Here is a 26,181-nt window from a genome sequence, read left to right as displayed (position 1 = left end):
TTGCAAAAAATGCTCCTGAAAAAAGTACAGAAGAAGCACTGTTCCAGCACTGAACCGACAGTGATGTTTGTACAAAAAGTGAAAGCCTGGTTACCACAGGCTCCCTCAAACACTGAGATGTCTCTGCTGAGGCCTTGGAGGTTCTATCTTACTTGTGCTGCCTTGAAAACACAAGTGATTACCTCCAAATACTGCAACTTTCAGGAAATGGGATAGATTCAGTCACAGAAAAAAAATTCAAATTCTTGGTACCTTTGACTCTGAATTCTGCTTCCAAGGCTTCCAGGCAGCACTTCCTGCCACAGGAAGGTATCACACAGCAGGAAAATAACAGAAATCAGTAATAATAAAGATGTAAACGACAGTTACAGAAACGAGGAAGAGACAGAGAAATATTTACAGGAAAATTCACACTGGTAGTAGGGAACATGCCAATTTAGGATATTCCCCTTTGGGGTTTAGGTTTTTGGCGGTTTTTTCAAAAATGGTAGGAACTCTCTCGGCTTACTTCCTAAAGAACTCCACCAGCTGCAGGCTATGCAGCTACAGAGCCTGATCTCACATGCCAGAAGGGTATGGAAAAGCCTAAGAGGAGATTAAAAGAGCAACAAACACCTCAGAGTGGTTTTGGAACAGCCAAAAAAAAAAAAACTTTCCAGGAATAACAGTCCTTGAACTATACAGGAAAAAAGGAAGCAGCAGAGTCTGATGTGCAACTGGACCTCCACTGGCTTTTGAAGAATGCAGCCCTGAGAGTTCACTAGAACATCCAACATACTCTTGGGGCAGCTCCCTGGAAAGGAGTGTGACTCTTCCAGGTGTCACAAGGAGAAGGTCCACACAGGGCAGCTCTGGAAGCTTCCAATAAATCCATGAAGACACTCACATGCTATAGGGAGATTGTGGTGTTCAACTGGACACCAGACACTTCAAACACCAAGTTTGAACATTAAGAGAGGTCAGTTCATTTTGTCACCTTTCCAGGTGACACTGCAATGCTCTGGTAATCAGGTTCTGAAGAGGTGGCACCTCTGAGAGTCAAGAGACTTCCCAGCCAGCAGACAGAACACTCAAGAAGCAACAAGCTGTGAACCAGATGACCATCAACATTCCCTGTGCTTGCACATTTCCTAACAGGTCAATCTAAATCCTCTAAGTCAACATCCAGGCATCACTGCACAAGAATACAAGGCTTTACAGAAAACCAAAAATCTCATCTACAGCCAAATGAATAACTTGGTTTCAAGAGCAATGGGCAGCACAGCCCAGCCAGAAATCCTGCCATGCAGTCACACCTCACCACATCACTCCTGTTAGTGTGATCTGAATCTCCTTTCTGCAAAGGCAACCAGCTGCAAGTAGCTCTGTAAAGCTTCCACATAGATAACGGAGTAATCTAATTTTGTTTGTGACCTAAATCCTACTTGGACACAGGACAGATGAGGTAAAAGGTGGGATGCTTTCCAGTTGGTATAATGGGTTGGAATTTGAAGAGCTCACCCTAACCATGGCTTGTGTCCTCCAGCCTCTGCAACGTCTGCTGCAGGGAAAACAAAGTTAGCAGCTGTTAATCTGGTCTAAGTGACAAATTCAGCCTGAACTCACAAGAGAGCTGGCAGATCTCCACAGCCTCAACTGCTCCCCAGCCTGCACAGCCTCACTGACTCTGATCAGGCATCAGCCACCAGTAAAACTCTTACATCTTCTCTAGACTGCTCCCTGTCAAGTATGAATTATACTCCCCAACTACTGTCTGTAATTCAGGCTCTATTCTGCCTTACCCTGTACAGGTTGCATGTAAAATTTTGTTTACAGCTGTGCTGAATGCCCTACAGACAGGCAGGATACATGTTATGCCTAGAGAAAAATCTCTTTGCACTTCTCGAGAAGATTTGGTGGCAGCAGTTCCAGCTGAACCAAACAAGGCACACCTCCTCCATCACAGGCAGTCACAAAACCAGAATGGACCTTCCTTCCAAACCCCTGCCTTGCTTCCTGCTGCTCAACACACCAGCTCAGGGCTCTGCCCACCTGCCCCACAGGGTCTGCACAAGAAAGCCACTGACAGTGCCCCTTAGTTGGAATAAGGGAGGTCTCAGCCCTCGGCATCTCCAGGAGGGGAGATTTCAGGGAACAACAGCCCAAATTCTAGAACTAGAAACATACCTCCAGTTTCTAATCTCATTCAAAGTCACACTGAGTAGGTCTCCTATTTCAAGGTCACTTCAAAGCCCCCAGATTATAACACATGTTCTAATCCAGAAAATGTTTAGAACAAATCCCAGGCAGCACTGGAGATGTGAGGGGTCCTGTCCCCGGCTCCAGTCTGAGCAGCCCTATTCTCTGCCTCTCCTCCTCGCTTAGTTTCCTGAATATCTGTGACAAAGGTGACCTCCTCCAAGACATCCCAACACAGCTGGTAGTGGATGCACTCGTAAAGGTGAAAGAGGAACACATCCTGGGGCAGAGGCTCAGGGTGACATGGGCTGGACAGGGATGGGACAGGAGCAGCAAGACCATACCATCCACTGCCACCTGGCCCTCAGCAGCTCTCAGATCCAACGCCTTGATGGAGATGGCACGGAAACGCTCAGAGGTCCTGCCCACTCACCGACTCCTCCTGTTCCTGCATGTGATGTCACATTCCTCCATGTGGCTCTGGATCCTGCCCTGGCTCCCACCTCCTGTGCTCCCTGTGCCCCCATGGCAGGACGCTTGTGCAGCCTGGAGGGATAAGGCCCTAACCTGCACCCAAATTACAACACATGGCTCAAAACCTCTGCAAATGGGAAAGAAACTGCAAAAGAGGGGCAGGCGGAAGGTTTGTGAACCCATCTATCAACTTCCTGCATCCAGTAGTGTTGAATCCATACTGTCTCCTCTTGGACACAGTATTCCAGGGCACAGCCTATGCATTAGCAAAAAGCCTCTAACCACAACAGCAGCAAAGCTCTGGAAACAGCCTCCAGGCAGAAGTACAGTGGGAACAGAGGGTCTCTGCACTGCAGGAGGCAAGGCAACTGGGAAGCACTGAGCAGAGTCCTAAGAATGCCACATTTTGTAATTGAGATTCCATGGCCTTGAAATTGCTCCTTCAGGTAACATGCCATGAAAACCAAGGAACTAGCATGAACGGATGGAGTCAGAAATCACACAAAGATCACCTGGGAAACCTCCCTGTGCAAACCACAACTAGTCCTGTCCAGCCTGCGTGTGCATCACCCCTGCTCACTGGAGCTGAACTCCACCCCTGGCTTACAGCAATTCCCAAAATTGTTTTCCTCCACACTCCCCAACTTCTTTTCCAACACCCCTGAAGATCTCTCAGACTGAGAAACAAACCCTCAAAGGAAAGAACAACTTGCACCTTGGTAGAATGTGGGCTCTGTTCCCATTTTATCCAGGTACGGAGCCTTGGCACTGAGAAGGAGCACAGTAACACTCAATAGCCTGAAATTTGGAATGCCACCTGTGGCACAACATGCTTCCCCTCCTCAACAGCCATGTTTCTGCTCCAGGGTGCAGTTTTCACAGATGTTTCCTCCCTCCTGACACACACACCACCATGAGGAGGCCCATTTGCTCTTTTACTTTCTGTCTATGTAGCAGGAAACCACACTCTTACCTAAACATCCAACAATCCAGCCTGAGCAGTTTCCCAACCAAAACCCGCTAATCAAGCAAAATATAGCTAATAGGCAATTCCCATCTCCTGGCAGCTGCATGTCACCCCTGGCTGCCTCCTCTCATGCCCAAACCAGAGCTCAGCACAGGCAAGACACATCTGACGGTGGGACCCTCTGCCCTCCTGAAGGCAGAAGCAACAGGACACCCCTGGATCAGTGGATCCAAACCACAGAACCCCAAATTTCATGTGAGAAATTAACCTCTCTGTATCTTCAGATCCACCCATCTGGACCAACAGGGCCTGTCCAGGACAATCCCCAGCCAGTGCTCCTTTCGGGAGGACACCCAGGCTGTTCCGCTCCACCAGGCTGAGGAGAAGGGGCTCGGTGAACAGAAACACACTCCGCAACAGGAACACGTCTGGGCGAGGAGGTCTGAAATACCCAGTGCAAATCCAAAGTCTAGAAAAGGTTTCTAGCCTACTGAGGAAAAAGTCACTCCAGCATCTCAGGGAAGAAGGCAGGAGACGGAGATACATCAGCTGTGAGACAAACACTTGACAGAAGCGTGCAACCAGAAAATGCCAACACTGCTTTTGAGAACAGCATCTGCTACGGACACATAAAGGACACAAGGACAATTTGCTGCATCCAAGCTCAGCCAGCCTCACCACAGAAAAAGCAACCAAGCTAACAGCATCCATCTCTTTCAAACAGAAATGGCCTTGGGAGCTTGCAGCCTCCCAAGAGAGCTCTAGCACAGACACACCACCATCAATTCCGGCACTTGAACAGCTATCCTATCCAACCCAAAACACCTGCAAGCCCTCAGACCTAGTAACACCATTAACAAGCCCAGGATTCAATCCTGGCCGACAACTGCAACTCCCACAGAGAAAGAGCAGCACCTGTCTTGGACAGCGTTGACAATCACTTGCACAAACATGGAACGTAAGATGTCATCAACTAACAACGAAAGCTCTTCTGTGCTAGACAGGAGCCACTGTGACTTCCAGTGAATCCGAGACAGAAATCCACACAGATGAACACAGAAAAGTCAAATCCCTATAGAAGGCTGATGGTGGGGACTCACTAGCTGAAACTAAGTCCTTTATTTAAGGGACTAACAAGGTCAGAGAGAGGAAAGAACCCCAGAAGGGGTTCTGCAGAATATCTTTACAAGGGTTTGATGATGTGATGAGACACAAAAAGTGAATATCTAAATGTGAGCTCTACAACCAATAAGAATACTCTATTTTAGAGAGGAAAAGAGAGAGAAGGAAAGAGGAGGATTTGCTGGAAAGGCCACTCAAGATTTTGAGAATAATCGAAAGTACTCTATAAAATTTCTCTATGTTATAATTACCATCAATAACTCATCTGAAACATGTTCCTAACTTGATAAAGGCTTGTTTGAAAATCCCCAGCATAAAGAAGCTCCCAGGAACAGAGCCCAGCAGGTATGTCCTGGGGAAGCAGAAGGCACTGAGCTCCAGGAGAGAGGCACTGACATGCAGAGCCAAGCAGGAGCAGCCTGTGACAGGGACACTCCGGAGAGCCCAGGTAGCAGGGAGGCTGCAGGTGCAGTTTCTGAGACTTGACACTGACAAAACTCCTGAGACCTTAGAGAAGAAAAACGTGGGACATCTTTTGCACGCTTGCTGCATCTGCCACAGGGACCAGCTGCAGAGCAGCACTGTCCAGCTAGATTGGTGGATCTGAGGATACAAAGCTGATCTTTTTGGTGCTGATGTACCCTGGTATTTACTAGAGTCAGGAACAGCTCTGTGCCACACTTGCTCTCAGACTTTGGACAGGGATATCCTGGGGCTAAACTGGCTAGAAAACTCACTGAGAACTAATCTCTGCATAACTCCCCTAACATCTCCCTGTTGCTAAAATGATAATCCTCAACCTTTGTCTGTTGTAGTGCTGAAAACAATTCTATCACAGTTACGGCTTTCACAAGTAACACAGAAACAAGAAATTCTAATGAAAAGTAATAAGCTGAACAAAGAGATAGAAAAACAACAGTGAATCAGTCTGGACAATAATTATAGGTGTATCTAGCATTATCAGCTACAATACTCAATTCAATCAATTCTGGAAGGCATTAGCTCCAGTGTAAACCAAGAAGATCCCAATTTAACCTTTTTTTTTAATTCTGGAAAAAAATCTTTTATAGTGACTCAAACTGAGAGATTTAAACAACTTAAAAATAACTGAACTAATCAAACTGCATTTAACTAACACTTGATGTTGGCTAAATCATTTCAAAGTTGTTCCACTAGTTGTGCCGTTGGCTTTATACTCACATGTGTGGATTTTGGAAAGGAACTCCAGAAGTATTTAGAGTAAATCTTGCTGTGGACTTGAAAGGTGGATTTGCAAAATTTAACTTCAGCGCTTTGCGTTTACCTGGGAGACAACGAACATAAAGTAAACTTTTTGTCAGCACAAAATATTGAGAGCATCTGGAAATAAACAGAAAAAAAATGACATATTGTGAGAAAAGGATTTTACATTTTACAACATTAGTGAATCACAGCTTGTGTTAGGACACGGGGATGGAGACACAGAGTCAGCTCTCATACCAAGGTCGTCCCCAGCTCATTCCAAGGCAGTTGCCAAAGCACCCACAGCACCTCCTGTGACAGCTGGAGCACCTGGAATCACCTGCCAGGGCTCCAGCAGTCACAGCACCTTCAACCCCAGGGCTCAGCATCCTCCACGTACACCCATGGGGCACAGAGGCTTGGCCTGCCACGCACAGCCTGGGCACACCAACAGACCTGGGGGGACAGCACTGAAGATGGAAAGGGCACCTTGGGATGTCTTTTATGTGACATTCCAAGCACAGGATGGCTGTTGGAGTTCCTGACCCTCCTCAGGCTAGCAGCAAATGGAGATAACCAGGCTTGAGGGAGGATGGATATCTGTGAGCTCTTTCTGCCAGGTGGGCTGCCAAGCAGAGAGCATCTGAGGGGTGACCCTGTGAGGGAAAACTCTGCAGCCAACTGAGGAAGCAGTGGGAAACACAAAATAAATAAATAGTAGTGTGGGAGGGATCCCGGTCACTGCTCAAGCCACTGGCTCTCTATTTTCCACTGAAGTTGAGATGACCTGCTCAAGCAACAGCAGGATTGGGACTACAAAGGCAGCTCCCCCTTCCCAGCCCTCCCACTGGGGTACAAAAGACCTTGTCTTGCTCCCATTTGCCCACAGGAAACCTGCACTCCTCCACACCAAAATACCTGAGATGAGGCCTCTTCTCCCCCACCTTCCCAGGAGCCCACAGCTGAATCCCTCCCAGCTTCCCACTGCCTGGGTGATTCTTTGGGTTGGAAAGGTCCTTAAAGATTAACTCATTCCAACACCTGCCATGGGCAGAGACACCTTCCACTAGGTCAGGTTGATCAAATCCCTGACCAACCTAACTCTGAATGATGAGACAACCACAGTTTCTCTGGGCAGCCCGTGCCAGTGCCTCACCATTCCCACTATAACAATCCATTTCAAGCTGACACTAAGGACACTGTCAGCCAGCACAGACACACTCTGTACCTTGTGTTTGTCCCTGGAGCAAAGCATACACCTGAGGGCAGGTCTGCAGGACTGAGGAACCAGAGGATCTTCTGTGAGTGCACAACCTGTCACGACACCACGCCATCGCCTGACCGACCTCCCACACCTCTTCTGACTGCTTCCCTGAGGGCATCTCCCCCCTCACACAGAGCAAAACCAGACAGCTAATGACTGCCAAGGGTCTGGAGGATGCGACCCTTACCCCTGAAACCTCCCCCTGTTTGTCAGCTCCCCCCAGGTCTGCACAAGCACAGGGGATGGTGCTGGGCAGGAACGCGTGGAGAACGGCCACACAGCCCCTGCTCACTGGTCCCATGAAGGCAGCACAAGTCTGCCCTCACATGGGGTCCAGGGATTTGTTCTATTATCCTTCAAGTCTGTTTCATTCACACGCCCGAAACCCCAGCCCTCTGTCAAAGGGCAATAACATTGTTTTGTAAGATTTTCCCTTTCTCACAGCAATGTTTATACAGCTCAGGAGAACACGGGACTTGAACTGGCCAAACACTAAAATTGACACAATTAGCTACAAACCCTCATCAGAAAATCTCCTCAGAGCCTGCTCCTATTCTTACTATTTGTAAACTTTATACACCAAGTTTCCTCCTGTTTTCACACAGGGACAGGACATTTTTTAACACAGTTAGATGTTGGTCTATTGATTTCTACCTCAGTAGGTTTCTAAGGATAGTTTCAATTATGTCAATCCACCATCTGGAGCTAGATTTTCTACAAATCCAACAAATACAGATGCTTAGGCTGCCCCTGGGAAGCAAACAGCATGGTTTGTTTCTGCTCAGCTGATGAACAAGGAATGTGACCGGGAAAAACGAACATCCTGAGAAACGCCAGGAATTTCCATCCAGCACAGATCACATGGAAACGTACTTTAAGTGAAACAACAGACTCAAATGAAGCAGAAGTCTGAGGAGAGCCAAAGCAAACTGTGTTCCCTAGCAGCCTTCCACAGCTTCAGCTGCGGACTCCAAATCTTGAGTTTCATCCTAAAAAAAACTTTTGACTCCATGTCTCTATTCCTTGAGACACATCATTCTAACTGGAGACAAAAGAGCCTCTTTAGGTGCAGCAGTTTTGCTGTGATTTTGCCATGTACAGGTTCATTAAAGACCACCCTGCCTCACTACAGCAAAGAGGTGTGGGGGTTATGGTGCTTCTGGAGTTCACTAATGCCCATCACCACCAAGGCTGTGTGACCAAAACTGTCCCAAAATGTGCTGCAGAAATATCCACCTGATACAAATTGTCTTTTAAAGGTTCCGCTAACTTAACGTAATTCTAATCATCAACCGTTACAACATCTACTTCTCTGAGAACTTTTACAGTAAAGATTATGGGACAGAGAATGATTTGGAAGAAACCAAAACTAACTTTGGAATAGATTACTTTTTCACAAATTAGGGTAATCCTCAACACCAAACATGAAACTATGAAGCTTCTTGACTTATGGTCTTCCCAATTGTGACCATTGGGTTGTTCAGCTGCATGTTAATGGTTATACCAAGCCCAGACCATATTTGAAAGCAGGATGGCCTAGACTTCAGCTGAGCAGAAGTGGCAAGTACTACCTTATGTTTTGAGGGAATCTAAGCAGGATTGTATCCTAAGTTAGGTTGCTCTCCAAGAAGAAAAAAGACAGCCAAAAATAGCTTTCTGATTGTAAATAAATTAATCTACCCATAAGGATAGCAATCTTTACTGCAAATCATCCCAGCTTTCAAGTGGTAGTGGGTGTCCTCAAAACCATTTTTAAAAGAATGTCATCATTCTACCACCAGGCCTGTACACAGAACTGAGGTCCAGGAGTGATGCCCTGCATCCTCAAACGCACAGCCCTTGGCATTCCATAGACTGCAGCCAAAATGGACACTGGGAAAAGCACCTACACAACAGCCCCAGAAAAACTCAGGCTGACAGCAGCACTTGTTCCTTGCTGCACTGGTGAATGGTGCTAGGCCAAGGACAGAATTATTTATGTGCTGCTATCCGTCACCAGAATTAATCCAAGTACTTGGCTCTGCAGTTAAGTTCTCATCACTGTGAGGCCCCTTTACCATCACCACAGCCAACCAGCCTTCACACAACAAGAAACAGCTGTCTAGCAGGTCACATGCAGGCCAAAAGTATTCCTCCACAGTTAGATTGTGTACTACTATTTTTACTTCACCTAGGACATCTATGAGTTACAGAATCACAAAACTGTTAAGGCTGGAAAGATCTTAAAGATCACCAAGTCCAACCATCCTGCCAGCACCACAACCTTGTTCACCACTAAACTATGGCCTCAAGCAACACATCCACACATTTTTACACTTCCAGAGATGGGACTCCACCACCTCCCTGGGCAGCCCCTTCCAGTGCTTGACAGCTGAAGAAATTTTCCCTAATAGCCAATCTAAACCTCCCCTGGCCCAGCCTGAGGCCGTTCCCTCTCCTCCTGTCCCTGTTCCCTGCCAGCAGAGCCCGACCCCCCCCGGCTGCCCCCTCCTGTCAGGGACTTGTGCAGAGCCACAGGGTCCCCCCTGAGCCTCCTTTGCTCCAGGCTCAGCCCCTTTCCCAGCTCTGTTCCTTTCCCTGGGCATGCTCCAGCCCCTCAATGTCTGTCTCGTCATGAGAGATTCAAGGTGCCTCAGCAGTGCCCAGCACAGGGGGATTGTCACTCTGCTGGTCTTGCTGGACGCACTGTAGCTGGTACAGGATACCCTCAGCCATTTCTTCAAGCCTCTGAGTCACCTCCTGTTGGAGAAAGCAATTCTAACTTCTTCCTAGAATCTCCTCACCACCATTCCTGCATGCCACACCTCAACCGCACTGCTGACCATGTTCAGGTTACACAGAACAAAATGTTCCCTTTTCAAGCAATAAGATTTTCAAAACATTAGTACTTTAATGGATTTTTCCAAGGTTTCTATCTTGCAAGGCTACAAACTGATTCCTGTCAAAATGTTTTCCACTCGGTTCAACTCTGCAGGATCAACTTCTTGCTGCCACAGCCTGAGCACAGGTCACAGCATTCAAGTGAGTCACAGTGCACAGGTAAATATTCTCTCTGGTCATATGCTGAAGTCACTGTCTGTTTGTGGAGTGATGATACGCCAGGAATCAAATCTGCACTCTCTTTCCTTACTGTAGTATAATCAGGAAAAAAAGAAATACAACCGCTGGAACACAAGCTGTGGCAGCAAACAGCAGGAAGGACAGTCAGTGCATCTGTAATGAACTGTGCAACATTTTTACCTCTCCCTTGTAAAATTAAAACACATCAACAGAAAGACAGAAAATGGGGAAGAACGGATTATTTACTTCCATTTGGAAACAGAGCTGAATGCTTGAAGTAATTTTCTTAATAGAAAACTATCAGTTCTGATTTCTTCCAAGGTAATTCCAAGCAAAGCTAGTGCAAACTCTAACGTGAGATGGAAAAAAAAAAAACCCACACAGATCTCTGCTCTTCCAACAGCTTTAAATAACCAAACTGCTGTATCTTGTCTGCTAACAAAATGCCTGCTTTGATGTAGAGACAGCAAAGAACATTTACCTGCGTTCAGAGCTGCAGCCCCGCAGTTGCTGACATCCTGAATGCTCCCAGGATTTCCAGCTGGTTATTCCTGCTGCTGCTAGCACAGCTCTGCCTGCCCACAGACTCTTCCAGCCTACCATCTTGCACTTTTATCTCCTTCCTTTCCAGTCTTGCTCATGGATCTACTCCAACACCAGCACAACTAATCTGAGACTAAAGTAGGTTTCCAGTCTTACCCTCAAGATAAACTATTTTTCAAGAAAAAGCTAGTCGAATTTTGAAACAAAACCTAAAGAACTTCAGCATATCCTGCAGTTCTATTTGAGGAGTCTGGATGAAAGAAGAGACCTGGAGTTTGACTTATTAATTTTAAGAGCTGCAACTACAGAAATTCACTTTAAATATTTTCAGTAGGTCTGACATTTTTAGTCCTTCAGTGAAGCCTTCGATTTAGTATAATCTGAGAGTCAGCATTCAAATTTGAAATGATCACTTTGCACTGCAGGAGTAAGCTAAGTATGCTCATTTTTAGGAGTCGCCTCATTAGAAAGAGGATTTATCCATAATTCACCCACAGTCCCAAGCGTGCCTCCAACTAGGGAGCACAAACACCCAAGCCTAGAGCAGCCAGGACTCTGGAAGGATTACTGGCCAATGCCTTCATGAAAACACTCTATGGCAAAAAAACTGAACTAGACAGTATTTTAGCAAGACATGCGCACGATTTGGGGCCCGGAGACGGCTCACAGCTGCACCAGCAGACACGCACCTCCACAACTGGCAGTACAAGATCCAGGTTACATCCAACAGCACTTCCACCATCTATAAATACTTCCACCAGCATGCCTGGTAAAGTAGGTTAATCTTAAGAGTGCAAGAAATTGCAATCGGATTAAGATTAGTTCCCTCAGACTGGAAATTCTCAGAAGCAAAACCTGAGAATGAAGTCTCTGGACTCTCCAAAACCCACGGTTAACCTTTAACATTATCCCTGATGCTGTCCTGCATGGAAACACCATTTGTATGAATAGGGTTAAAGCTCCCTGCCCAGAGGAGAGTGCAGCACTGGGGTCAGACAGCAGCTTCAATCCCAAACTGGGGTTCAGGCAATTTCTAGCTGGAGAGCAGCATTTAACACATGGCTCACAGTCACAGTCCAGTGCCAAGCCTGGTGAAACACCGCTGGAGAGAACTTGGAGGGCCTGGTTCACATGGGAGGTGCTGCCAGATCAGGAGTGTGTGTCTGCTCTCACAGCAGCACTCTGCTTCACCCAAAATATTTCTGCAGCCTGAGGCAGCCATGGCATAACCCAGCAGAGTCTGTCACAGAGCAGCTGTCAGATACAAAGGGTGACTTTGGGAAATTTATTGTGCAGCACCTGGAGCCTCTCCTGGTGAACAACAATAATAAATTATGCAAAGGGCCATGCCGAGTACTTTTTCAATATGAAACAGCACAGCAACAATTATAAAATATACCACAGGAAGGAAGACTGGGGAGGGGGTTTGGTTGATTTTATTTCTTTTCTTTTTAATTTTAGGAGCCCATACTCAGACTAAAAGCAAGGAAAAAAAATCTGCCCTTGAGGACTTTGCTTAAGGTCAATGGAAAGGATTTAGTTTCTTTGGATAAAGCAACAAGCACGTTTCCGTCATCTCTCTAGACACCTTAGACCAGCAAAGTGGCAACGTCAATCACAGCCTGCATCCCACTGGCTCTGATAAACACCTTGGACCCAGTGACCAGACCGAATCCTACAGTCACAGAATCATAGAATAAAAAATCCTCCAGAGTCAGGGGAATAAGAATAGTTACATGTTGCCTGTCACCGACTAGTTAAATAACTAGAAAGAATGAGCAGAGAAAGCGTGCGTGTGTGAAAATGTTCAGGCTGCACTAACATGCACAAATAAAATGCTGGAAACAACTTGTATTACAGTGAGAAGACTCATGCTGGAGCTGGATTCTAACAGGCTCCAGACTTTCCTGAGGAGGGATAATGCTCTGACCCCAGCACTGGGCTGCTTTTCCACTCGACCACCGTTACCACAAGAAATAATCCTTTGCGCAATGCAAGCACAGCAGATCTTCACGTCTGGATCCAAAACTTTGTAATATATAGGGTTTTTTTCCAAATACTACCAGCCTGACATCTATGTGCAGCTAAAAATAGCCAGTTTTTCAATTTGGATCTGCTTCACATGAACTGGTCTCTTGCTTGTGAGTGCCCACGTGTGCTGCTCTCCCGAACATCTGATCAATGTCTTCACAGACTTAGAGAGGAACTGAGCCCTTCTGAAAACCTGGTCTCAGCTGCAAGGTTGTTTCTGCACTGTTACACTGGGAAAGATTTTGATCTGGATCTTAAGAACACCTAGGAACACATGCTCTCAACAGGCATTTTTGCTTAGTTCTGCTGAATTATAATGGAGGTGTGTAGAGTCGCTTAAGCAAGAAATCAAATCACGAGTCTACAGAGCACATAAAACTTTCAGTTGTCTTTGAAAGTACTTGGTTGGAGAACTTTTCGATACTAAAGCCAAGGCAATTTTGTGCTAAGCTTTAGAAGTGGTATCTGTAGATAGATCTATTTGATCTAGTTTTGTACTTCTCCAATCTGGATTTCAGAGGAAGATGTTCTAATTCCGGAAGCAAGGGTTAGATCCAAAGACAAAGAGCATAAGAACAGCTGCAGTGGTCCATGTAGCACAGCGTCTTGCCCTCCACCACAGCACTGAGATGCCAACGAAAAGAGCGATAACCAAAGCCACAACATCCTTCCTTTGGATATTCTTTCATCCTCCAACCACTTCCAGCTCAAGGCCCACCTCAGTCAGCCATGGTATCTCTGTATTTAATGGCTGTTGCTGGGTTTCGCTTTCTCAATCCTATCCCATCCTCTCGTCGCCTTGTGAGCGCCAGACCCCATCACGCCAGGCTGGCAAGAGCTCACACAACTCAACCCAACACTTGATTGAAGCCCTCAGACTCAAAGTCAGGTTGAACAACACAAACCCAACTCAGCTGCGTGCAGGCTGTCAGAAGAGACACAACCTGTCACCTGTGCTGGGGGCCCTGTCACCACCCACGCCTCTCCCCTTGTCACATAGGACCTGCCCTGGCACTTGCATTTGAGACACAACCCGAGTTTGTTGGATTTCCGTGACTCTGTCCAGCACAGCAGCAGCACAGATCTTCCCATGACGACACAACAGGTCTGGGTGTTCCCACTGGATCCACTCCCTGTCTGCAGGACAGCAGATCCTCGATGCCACAATGGATGTACACAACCCAGCACCAGGGTTTGCCCTGCACACCTCCACTAGGGCAAGGAGTGCCCTGCTGCCATGTCACAGCTCATCTCCCAGCACTCAAATTATTCTGCTTTCCAAGGAACTGGAGAAGGAAAAATGAAGGAAAATTTATGTAGCAAGGAAAAAAAAAAAAAAAAAAAACCAAAACATTAAAAAAAAGGCAAAAACTAAAAAAACTTAATTAAATGAACTATGGTTCACTTCCATTACTTTGTTCAAACCTTTCCTCATGCTGAAATCCAGCAGAAACACCCAAAGGCCAGTTATTTCTCAACACCAAAATAACTTTATGAACACTCAGAGGCTTTGCTAAACATCGCACCACAGCTCTGCGAACACCAGCTTTTGGGATGATGTTTCTCTTACCAAAAAAAATAAAAAAATCTTGTGCACCCATAAAAATTCTGGCTTTGTACTGTCTTGTGAAGCATTCAGTATGAATTAGCAATACCCTGTAGCAGGACAAGCACAGGAAGGAGCCCCCAATTTCCACTGCTGAGACATGTCGGGCATTGTCTAATGACTGATATTTCCAACAGAATTTGCAGCTTTAATAGCTTGGCAGCACCAAACCCTCTTCAGAAAGACACACGGTGATGGCACTCTTGCCCAACATTGTCATTCAAGTGACAAAACACTCAGAATGCCAGGAATGAGCTGCTGCTCTGCTGCTGTGCTGGAAGGAGTGAAGGCAGCAGGTACCAAACCCCTTCCATGCCTCAGCTGAAGGCTGGAGTCAACCAGGGATTTGGGCATAGGGCTGCTGCCTTCAGGAGGTTGGAAGGTTGCCGGAGCTGCCTCCAACAGCCAACAGCTGGCTGCTCTCAACAACCTTGTGGATATTTACTTATGTGGCAGAGATCTTCAGCTTCTTGTTAGCGAAGATAATACTGATTGAAGTGTTACAACAATTAAACTTCTTCCTGAAGGAAGAACTGCACAGATGAACACAGAAACTCTGACTCCAAACCAACAGCCAAGGAATCTGCAGCAATACACTTCTGCAGCAACGAACAACAGGCTGGCTTTGGTACATCAGCTCATGCAACTCTAAAAAAACACTTGCATCCTGTCAGTGAAGAGAGAGCATATCTAAAAAGATAAATAAAATTTTAAATAAAGACCTTAATACAGGCATTTGTAATGCAAGCAAACACTGCAGAATGTGGAAGTAGAGAAATGAGGAGCTGCAATCATGTTACCTGCAGAGCAGGAAGCTGAGGGTTTTGTGGTTTTCCTTTTCTGTGTGGTTCCGGATGAGTAAAATCCCCATGTTCCCAGCCAGGACAAACCCAAGCCTCTGCAGAGCTTGGCTCCAGCACATGGATCACAGTCAGGAGGTGAAACTTCTGTGAAGAGCTCTGGTCTCCTTCCACCACCCAGCTCAAAGCCTTCTCCTTCCCTGATGGACACACAAACCCTTTCTCTCCACAGAACTCCTGTTGCCTTTTTGTTGCTACAGTTTATACAACTGAAAAAAAAGTGCTTTTTAATATTTATTGTATTTATCTTGCTGCACTACTTACAGGCCCTAACTGTCCTTAACTGGCCAGTATGTCCCTTGGATCCCCAAAACCTTTGAGAGCACCCAGGGCAGCAGGTATGGCAAGGAGCACAGTGGTGCTGCTGCTCAGCACCCACAACCCCAACTGCTCAGAGGTGCAACTGGAGAAACAAAATGGCTCTGGAGTTAAAGCTACTCCAGCTGGTAATTCCTGTGGCTTCCCTTTCCAGTAGAGCAAAACTTGCTAGAAATATTATGAATCGCCAATGAGGGTGCAAGCCATGTCCATATGCTGCTCCTGAATTTGTATTTACCTACAAGTCCCATGTCCAATGAATCCATGCAGGATCAAGCTGCCATTCTCCTCTTCCTGGTATAATCAGGTTTTTGCACACCTGGGAAGGGCAGGAGTATAAAATCTGTGTGGAGATGAAGATCCATTCAAACTTTTATTCCTTCCTTTTGAACATCTCACATGAAGCAGCCAGTGCCTGTCAGAAGTAACATTTACTTGTGCAAGTCACAGCCACTTCTGGTCATCCTGCCTCTACTGAAACTGTTTGCTTCTAAAGCTTTCAGACAAGGAAACAGCTTCAGTCCCTGTCCCATCCACAAACAAGCCATGTTATATTGCAAAATGCTGTTTTCCCTAAATATATATATATTCCTGGTACTGCTGACACCTCTGAACTCCAAGAGAAAAAAGCTATTTAATGAAAAGGATCCTGGTTTCTCCTCAACAAAAGGGCCAGAGATGTGAATCCACAAAAAGTGACAAAAAGTTGATTGATTATCAAAACAAAACCAGAGAAAAAAGCTGAAGGGAAGCCTAAGAAAAGCCCAGCCCTTGCTATCATGGAAATACAATGGCTGTCACTCCATGAAGTGTCACTACACACATGCACAGATTTTTTTTTTTAAAAGTAGCCAAAGCACTGGAACAGCCAGCCTATGAAAATGCACTTGTTCACATGTTCTTAGTGTTCCTTTAACTATACACAACTTCTCAGGAGGAGAAGCGAAATTACACTGGGAAGGGATCCTCACATCAAAGTCTGGGAAATACGTTTCAAACAGTTCTGAGGTTTGCAACCCTGACAGAAACAGGAAAAAAAGAGTCCCTGACCCTTTCATTTTCTTTATACAGACTTGTCAGCAAAACATAAATAGGAAGCAACTACCCCTGAGAACAGCCCTCCCCACAGACAAGACAGAGCTGAGCACAGGCAGGAGCCCAACACACGAAAACGGAGAAGGGCTTGGGCGGTGGCCTGGGCAAGGAATGCCATGGGACAGGGACCTGAGCCACGGGAAGCTCAGCGCTGCATCCTGCTGCTCCGCAGAGCTGCACCCCAGGGCACTGCAGAAGCTGCAAGCTAAAAGCTGCTCTCTTTAGGCCAGCAGGAGTCAGTTCCATTGCATACTTCCCCCCTCGTTTCACCATTAATACACTGACTGCTTACTGTCAGGGTCTCCCAAATCTAGGTTAGCAGAACATCAACACACCTCATGTCTCACCTGACAGCACAGTTTTGCCAAATTATTCACTAAGGCAAAGCTGCCATCCTGAACTGAGGCTTGCTGCTGTTTTCCCCTGAAAGGGCTGTAGAGCACTGGGGATCAAATCCTGCCACTTCTCAATGGTTTACAAGAGAAATTCAGACACCTGTGTTACATTCCTTTCATTTACAACGAGCAGAGAATCTGCAAAGCATCTCTCTCCAGTAAAAATCCTTTGATCTTCTAGCATGGAGAACAGCAACTGCATTTGCCTTCTCAGCACAAAATAACCCCCACCTTCAAATTCAAGATGTTGTTCTGAAGAAAAAGAAGTGGATGCACAGCAGAAACCAACACTTAATGGGAGAGGACAAAAGGTTTGTGCCAGCCTGTGCCAGGTCCAGGCCAGATCCCTCCTGCCCTCTGTAAGTGCCACCAGTTTCATCATCAACAATTACTAAGCACTGAGTACTTGAAAAAATAAATTAATACCCAATAGCTCCCACGATTCTCATTAATAGCTGGTAAGCACGACCTACAGAAATTGCCTGTGAAACAGAAAGCTGACAAATGGGTAAATGCATTCAAGCTCCTGTCATCCTTTCCTTCAAAATATATGTGACATTTGCATGGAACGTGCACGAAGTCAGCAAATACACCCCCAGCACTTTAACAAGTGGTTTAAAGAGAAAACTACAATTAACATATACTCTGGCAGTAATTAAAGCAAACACACTGTCACTATTTAGCACTTAACAGTATTTTTAATGGAAAATACTCAACATCAAAATCTCTCTTTGCTGTAAACCACTTTTGCCAGGAACAAATGGGGTTTGTTCTGTCGAAAGAATCTTCTTTCCTAATAGCTCATGTCATAATTTGCCTGATTAAAATCTGAAGGGGAAACAAGCCACAGGCACCTCTCAGCAGCTCTCTGGGCTGACACAGAGTGCCCATCCCGCAGCACAGGCAGCTGCTCCAGCCATGGCTCTGTCCGCAGGAAGGGGAAGGTCCAAACCGGCACAATCTCAAATGTGCAAACCAAGACCATCTATGCTCAGATGCACAACACCAGTTGCTCCTAGAGAATGAGACAGTCACAACTCTTGGAGAGGAAGATCTCCACTAGGCAACAATACAGGAAGTCCCTGGCAGCAAGAGCATCCTGGGCAGAACCCCCTTTTTTCAACCATTTTTGTGTATCTTCTGCATTTTTAAGGCAAACTGTGATGCTTTGGCAAAGAGGTGGTAAAGTATTGGTTTAAGGCTTTTTCTTAATGCGTTTCTGACCTACCTGCATTCCTGCCTCCAGGCATAGGAGTCAGCAAAGTGATTTTAATGCAAGCATTTTACAGCCCTCCCCGGGCACTCCATGGCTGCCCACAGCACGAAGGAAGCTCACAGCAGTGCAGGTGAGAAACTACCAGCACACCACTGCTTGTAGGACAAAGTGCACTGCAGAGCCCAGAGCTGGAAGCACACATTTTCACTCCAAAACTGTCAAGGTCAGAAAGCCACAGAGATGCTGCAGGGATTTTTGTCACCTGCTCTCTGGAAGCCCTTTGGCAGCAGCCTGGCTTCTGCAGTTCCCTGCCACCAGCAAAAGCAGCTCCCATGTTTTCCTACACTTCCAGGTAGCCAATAGAGTGAACAGGGCTGGGCAGAAAGGGTTCACTGGTTATCAGTCCTCAGCTTGCAGCAGCCTCAGAACCCCTTAACTCCTGCAATGGCAAAACAACAAATTCCCTCCCCTAAGATCTCATTCATCACTGGTTTGCTACAGGGGCTACCTACCAATTAGACCCAGCTGCTGAGCTCTGAAAAAACCTCATTATATTACAAAACCCTCTGATGACAAAGCCTTTTTATTTCCTTTTTTTCTGTGGAATATCTCTTATTCAAGACTTTTTGTTTGCTAGCAGACTTCAACCCTTCTAACACTCTGTCCCTGACAGAAGGTCTCAGCTTCAGCTGAAAAGCACTGCTGGGGAAGTTAACTAAACTCCTGCAGAAGCACTTCCAGTCTTAACATGTCAGACAACTCTGAGTTGGCAGACAGTCTGACACAAAAGCAAGCCATTGTCCTTAATAAATATTAATCAACCTTCTTGGGCTGCCGTAGTTCATATGAACCATCGGGTGCCAGCTGTTCCCAGCAAATCCCATCTCTAACTCAGTCTCACCTGCAGAGCCATTAACACAGCTGCATCATAGTCACCAGCAGGTCACTGCTCCCTTGTGCCCACAGACCACTTCTCCCCATCCAGACACCTCCAGGCCACAGCTCCCTCGGGCAGACGCTTCCCTTCCATCTCTTTTCACACCTCAGCCACTGTCCTCTCTGGTATTCACCAGAGAGGTCTATAAATCTACCTCAATTCCTGCCACACAGCTCTAGCTTGCAAAAGAGGTTTGAAATTCCAGCTTCAAACACCAAGTTTCCTAAATGTCTGTATATCCTGAGCGGAGAGAAAGCTATTAAGGAATAAATAGGTGCTGTCCAATCCTGTCTTAGGGGAGTAATTTTGACAGACAGCTCACTCTGTGCTGGAACACTGAAGCATAGCTCCTTCTCAGCTCTTCCAAGACAGAAAAACATCAGTCTGTGAAAAGTAATGGACAACAAAGGATTTTCTATATACAGTATCTCAGAAGAAATGTCTCTGAATAGCAGTCACAAAATATACTGAGATAAAACCCAAAGACACCGTTTAAAAAACATTAACAATTATCTCTTCAGATATTAGAATTGCTGCAATAAATTTGCATACTGAGTAAAAACAAAAAAAACTTTATGTAAATTGAAAGAAATGCAAAGGCACAAGATTTCTAAAATCCAGATTTAAAAAAAAAAAACAAAACCAAAAACTGAAACAAATCATGCTACCCTCATGTCACAGGCAAAGCAGAAGGCACAAATCCACCTCAACAATTGGTGACCTTTTAATTGAGTTCTTGCTGCACTAGCACTGTGAGAAATGGTGACTCCCTCAGGAGTAGGAATGATATATCTGGTTAGTCACAAGAAAAAGCAAATTCTCAGTACCAATATTGATAAAAAACAAGGGCAATGCTAAATAAAAGGCACAGCTTTCTCTCTTTATGCTTTTTCACAGAAGCTTATCTGAAAGCCTGAAGTAAGAGACCATTTCTCATTCATTCACTCAAAGGAGAGCATCAGCATTAAGACTCTTCTTTTATCTTTCAATGTTTACTCTAAAATCATAAATTAAATGGATTTTTTAGGTCAAACTTTAGGCTACACTGCTTTGAATACAGAGAGGTCCCATCATCAGGATCCAGAGAACAAACACTGGCATCTGGCAGCAAAGGAGTGGACCAAGGTACTGTACGAAATAACAAACTTTAAGACTGAAGACATTGTTTTGTTCCCAGAAAGCTGAAGGTCTGGAGTAAATCTGCCCATATTAAGCAATATTTTAAAACAGATGGTCCAGCTGCTCGTGCCCAGGCAATTTCCCACAGAAGCCCAGCCCTCCAGCACTGCCACCACAGCGAAAGACCAGACCTGGTCAAGCACAGCATTCTACACTTTCATCAAAGACACTTGCCCAGAACCGGGGAGGACAAGTACAGTGGCTTTTTGTAATATTCCCCCACAGGTGCTGCTAATGACAGCTCACCTGTACAACTGCAACCTGGGCAAGCAGCATTGCCCGCAGCATTCTCTTCATCCTCACCAGCAGCCAAGCCAGACTCACACAATCCCAGAATAGTTTGGGTGGGAAGAGACTTTCAAGACCATCTCATTCCACCCCCTGCCATGGCAGGGACACCTCCTACTATCCCAGGTTGCTCCAAGCTCCATCCAACCTGGCCTTGGACACTTCCAGGGATGGAGCAGCCACAGCTTCTCTGGGCAGACTGTGCCAGGGCCTCCCCGCACTCTCACAGGGAATAATTTCCTCCAAAGCAAAGAATTTCTTCCTAATCACAGAGATCACACCAGATAATCACACTACAGAGCTGGGTACAGATCCATTGCTTGATGTAAGGGGCAGGTCACAGCAAAGCTCCTGTTCCTCAAGCAGTGACAACGACCCGAGCTGCCAACACTTGGAAGAGGCAGGTGTGATCCAGCAGGCTCTGGGATGCAGGCACTACAGCAATGTGCATGAGGAATTTAGCACCACTGCACTCTCAGGAAGCAGCAACCTTGCTGTTTACTCTTTTACTAGGGTAAATAACTAGGAGCAAACACAAAATTTCTCTGCTAAAGAAATAAACACCATAAAACCTCTCAATAAAAATTCCCCAAGTGCACTGGATTTTGAAAGTCTATGGAAAAAAGCTCTACTGCTGTGCAGAGGGCAGGCGGGCCCTCAGTATGGAAGGAGCCTGAGAGTCTGCCCAGCTAATCCTCGTGGTCTCACGCTGGGTAACAGAAGACTGTTGCAAAAATATCAGCCAGTAGCCCCAACTCAGATCCAGCTATCTTCTTCCCTTGCCCTTGTCTCCATTAACTCCTTCTCCCTCCAAGCTTCCAGTAAAAGGAACGCGTGCACCAGCCCTGCATACAAACTGACTGTCCCACACAAAAGCACCAAGAGGCCCCTCCTGGCTCCCACAAGGTGTCCGAGCACCACAAAGAAGTTTTACACCTTTGCAGCCACCCGTGTGTGGCCTGTGGCCAGAGCCAGTGCTGCTGCCCACCTGGCCCATGCTTGCCCCAGAGCAAACTGACCCACAATGCCTTGATTTATGATGCTGCAACTTCTCCACTACAGCAGGGCTCCCAGTTTTTTGCCGAGAAGGTGGGAGCTGCATGGCCTTGTACCAATGATGCAAAAGTCATCTCTGCTCGTGGCACCAGCACAGCTTAGGTCTGCTCCTGGTGCTGCTGCCCTAGGTGGCATCTGAGAAGGGGGGAAGCTGAGGTATCAACCTGGCCTTGCTGCCCATGTTTTCTGCTCCATACAAGACCATCGGCAAACTCCAGAGACAACGTGACCCCCAAAGATACCACAAATAACATCCCATCCGTGGGAACAGAGCACCGTATGCTGGAAAGGGGAGAGGAGGCTGGTTCCTTGCCTAGCCCAAGGCACACCAGGGCAGGAATACCATCACACTCAAACACCTGAGACACAGGCATTACAGAGGGAGCAGCACACGCATGTTGAAAGTGCCAGATCAACAGCTACACAAGTGCCATGAAATCACCAAGGTGTGGCAACAGAAAATATATCAGATAATGACTGAAATCATCTACTGGAAGCCAAGAGTCCTAAATGTTTTTAAGAGGAGTTTGATATGCTTATACATGAGGTAGAAAAGAGTAACTAGTGGACACAAAATATTAAACTTGTCGTAGGAATCCCTGGACACTCAGCTAGCCAGCTCCCTTAGCAGGGAGTAAGGGCATTAGCTGGGCTCTGGCTGATCCCAGCAGAATGTGTGTGCCCATGGAGCACAAACACACTTCTTTCACTGTGTTGCTATACGTGATTATTTCACTGCTCTTTTCAAAGAGATTTCCAAGTGTCTTTGCATTTCTTTGAGTCCTAACATGGACCAGATCATATCAAACCCACAGTCATCTAAAACAACTGTCATACTTGGGACTGAATCATCAAGGTTGGAAGAGCAGTCACTTTTCTCCTGGCACATGAGTCAATGTCCCTGCTGGGCAGTAAAGCAGCACCAACTCCTGCCAGCTTAGATGAAGATGACCCAAACTTCCCCTTCATCAGCTCAGCTGCCATGCAGCAACCTGTGGTAGCTGCTAAACCCACAACTCTCGAACACAACGCCTGAAGGGACAGCAAGATGTTGACCCCAGTATTATTACACCCTCCATTTCTGCATTGCTCAACAGCATGGACATCAACCTGTTGAAGAGTATTGTCACAGAGCATTATCTGTCAGGACATGCCAGCATAGGATTATTCTGACAACACCGGGCAGTCAGAGCTCTGCTGCTGAAGTCAGAGTATCACCCAGCTCTCAGAGGGAAACCCAACACAAATCTTCCCCAAAAGCTGCTATTTACTACTTGGAAACAACACTGTGGACAAGTGGTTCCTGGACTGCGTCCCAAGTCCTGAGAGAGCAGCACAGTGCCCTGGTATGGGGCAGGGTGCAGCTCAGACTTTTGGCAGCTCAGCAACGAAGCAGGGTCCCTGTTGCCAGTTCAGTTCCAGGCTCCCGTTCAAGTCAGCCCTGACTAAAGCCTGCCAATATTAAAGCAAATGACCAGACCTAGAAACACTGCAGGGCCTCACTGAAACAAACTGTGCATTCACACATTCATTTCCCGTATTTTCATAGGGCAGGACAAAAGCAGCCATACTGACAAATCAGACCAGGAATTTCTTTCAAGTCACAGAAGATTCCAAACCATGGCCCTGATGGGGAAGTCAGCCGAGCCCTCCCACACAACCATCCAGACAGACACACACGGGCCTCGGACACCAGCTCCCACCACTCCTGTCTCAATCTTTGCCACTTCCACGCTTGCTGAGAAGATCCTTCTCCCATTTGCTCAGGTGCAGTCCTCATCAGCAGAATCAGCTGGGATAAAACCACAGAAACAGGCCAGAGAGTAAATTTTTGCTCTTAGCCCCAAGGACATCTAGCACTGATGCACGGTGGCAAAGCTTAATCCATAAGAAGCCTATCTGGCTATGACTGGCATAACCAGCCGGGCTATTACTCCAATTCTTCTCAAAAAGAAATAAATTAATTAGAAACATATTTTAAAATAGATTTTGCATTTCCAGGAGAATGCTGGCAGGCTTGTTCAGATATTCCACAACATGTAGCTCTGGTGCAAAAAGAACTCAACTGCCAAGCTGCTGCCTCAAGCAGCACATATCTAAACCTTTGCATCCAACCCTTTCTTCTTCCAACAGAAGTCTGAGCTCATTCACAAGTCTTTTGTACAAACTTGCATACTAACTTACACCTTAGTGTCACACTTTCTAGTGACAACAGCTGGGCTATATCAGATCAGAAAGCAAAGAGCTGACCTCTTCCCCAAATCACGAAGGAAGCCAGCTCTAAAAGCTGACATGCAAACACCCCACTTTCCACATGCCGATTGTTGCAGCTACCCCAAGGCAAAAAGGACCTTGAAGAACATCTCAGGTCTCGGCTGTAAGTCTTGATCAGCATTGTACAAAGCTGTTCTGACCATCCTCCCCCTTCCTGCTTCTGCCCATGCAGGTTTCTGAGTGGGACAAGAAGAAAAAAAGAGGATATCAAAGGTAGGATGAGGTTTCCAGAGTCTGGCATGAGATTAAATCCTGAACTGACGGTGTTCAGGAGAGAAACTGGTCTTTACAGGAAAACTCGGACATGGTCCCACTGCTCCCCAGAAGAGATTTCCAAACGCAGTGCTTTTATCTTAGTCCACGACCCCTCCCAGGTCAAACAACACAACCATATGTTTTTAAAGGAAACTGTTTTATCTCGGTCCACAAACCTCTTCAAAGTACAAACACTTTGCTTTCTGCTCCAAAAGCAAAGTGATAGTTAATTCAGTTAAGAGAACCACTTCCAGAGAATTAGGTCCAAAGCAAACCACACAACTCTTTTGGTCCACAGGAAAAAAATAAGCCTAGACAAAAACAGATAAAGGACAAACTCCCATTAGGCTCAGCTGTCTGCTCCCAACAGCTGTCCTCCTTACGCCACAGGGCATCTCCTGAAGCACCTCAGAAAGATCAGATGAATTATTCAAAACACAGACTAATTCCTGGCGATTGGACTCTTTGTTCGCTCCAGGACCAGCAGAGCTGTCTGCTTCCTGGAGGGCTTGCCCTGCCTCCAGTAAAGAGCAAACACCAAGGCTTTGATTTGCAGAAGAGGAAATCAATTTAGCAGCTCATAAATACACAATTTGTGCAATACACATACTCCCATCTCCCTTGATGCTCATGCAGAAGTTAACGGGCCATACCCACTGAACACTGTCACTACACCACCCATGTGCACGGCAGTTCAGCTCACCTGAGAGGAGAAACAGGAGGGAGATGGACAGCGATACTTGGCAACACTGTGTTGTATTTCCTCACCAACAGCAACAGCAGAGATCTCGCCACTGAGGGTTACAGCCTGAGGAGTCAAGGTCACACATTTTGGAAGATGCTCTGCAGCATCACGTGATACTCCTGATGCAAATCCAGGCCAATGAAACCTCACACGCCTTGCAAAGGAACTGTGCGGGCACAGAGCAGGCATCCAACAGGGCTGCAGAGAGCTCCACTGGGACTGTGCTTAAACAAATCGATAAAAATCACATTTGCACCTTTCCACCTAACCATGAGGAGACACAGACATGTTGCACCTACATGACCTGCAGGACTAATCCTGAAGAAACACCCACCTAAGTAGACCAGGAAATGTAAGTCATGGGGATCTTCAAGAGCTAAAGCTTCCCCTCAAGCAAAAGGAAACCCAGTAAGATTGCAGATGCCCTTAAGAACCAGACTAATGTAACATAAATTAAAGTGGAATGAGAAATTTAGAACCAAAGTCAGCACGACAGCCTGTCCAAAACACCAGCCCCCAAATGCAGATGCTCAGGCTGACAAAGCTTCCCTGCCGAGGCAGCTCAACTGCTAAGGCAGAGCAAGTTTTCAACTTATCATTATTTCCAAATGTATTCGGCTGCCAGAGTTTATCAGTCTTCTACATCCTGTGGTTTAAAACACATCCCTACTGTCCTCTGGGTGCTCCGAGTTTACCACATCCAATCACAGGAATTAGTTCAAATCTCTCCTGCTACAGATCTCCCTGCAGTCTATCCTTCCCTTCAGCTTCAGGAAGGGTCTCAGGAAAAAGGCCAATTCCCCCAGGCACAGAACCCACGAGGGAAGGCAGGTCCTGAGCTGGGACCACTCACGAGGCAAAGGGACAAACATGGGCCAACATGGGAAACGCCTGCAAGGTGAACAAACAGATAGGCTGTGTATGTTAAAGGCACGTGTATTAAAAGGTACATCCATAGCAGCTCCTGCAGTCAGTTCAATGCTGGTAGCACAGGACCACCCTTTTGAGAGGCTGCCACACGAGGTGCCACCTGCAGTGGCAGTTTTCCAAGCATCTCATACACAGTTTACGTAAGTCCACCTAGCAAACCTCAGCAA

General features: G+C 46.3%; 1 protein-coding gene across 1 annotated transcript in view; it reads right to left on the bottom strand.

The window, feature by feature from the left end:
• MAP2K4 (mitogen-activated protein kinase kinase 4) overlaps nucleotides 1-26,181 on the bottom strand; it is a 76,057-nt gene that overhangs the window by 42,770 nt on the left and 7,106 nt on the right. Inside the window, exon 2 of the mRNA XM_032129011.1 lies at nucleotides 5,942-6,044. Within this exon, the coding sequence (XP_031984902.1) occupies nucleotides 5,942-6,044 (103 nt within the window). The remainder of the gene's footprint in view (nucleotides 1-5,941; nucleotides 6,045-26,181) is intronic.

The sequence above is a fragment of the Corvus moneduloides genome, chromosome 19 (assembly GCF_009650955.1).
Source record: "Corvus moneduloides isolate bCorMon1 chromosome 19, bCorMon1.pri, whole genome shotgun sequence".
NCBI lineage: Eukaryota > Metazoa > Chordata > Aves > Passeriformes > Corvidae > Corvus > Corvus moneduloides.
This window is presented reverse-complemented; position numbering and strand designations above follow the sequence as displayed.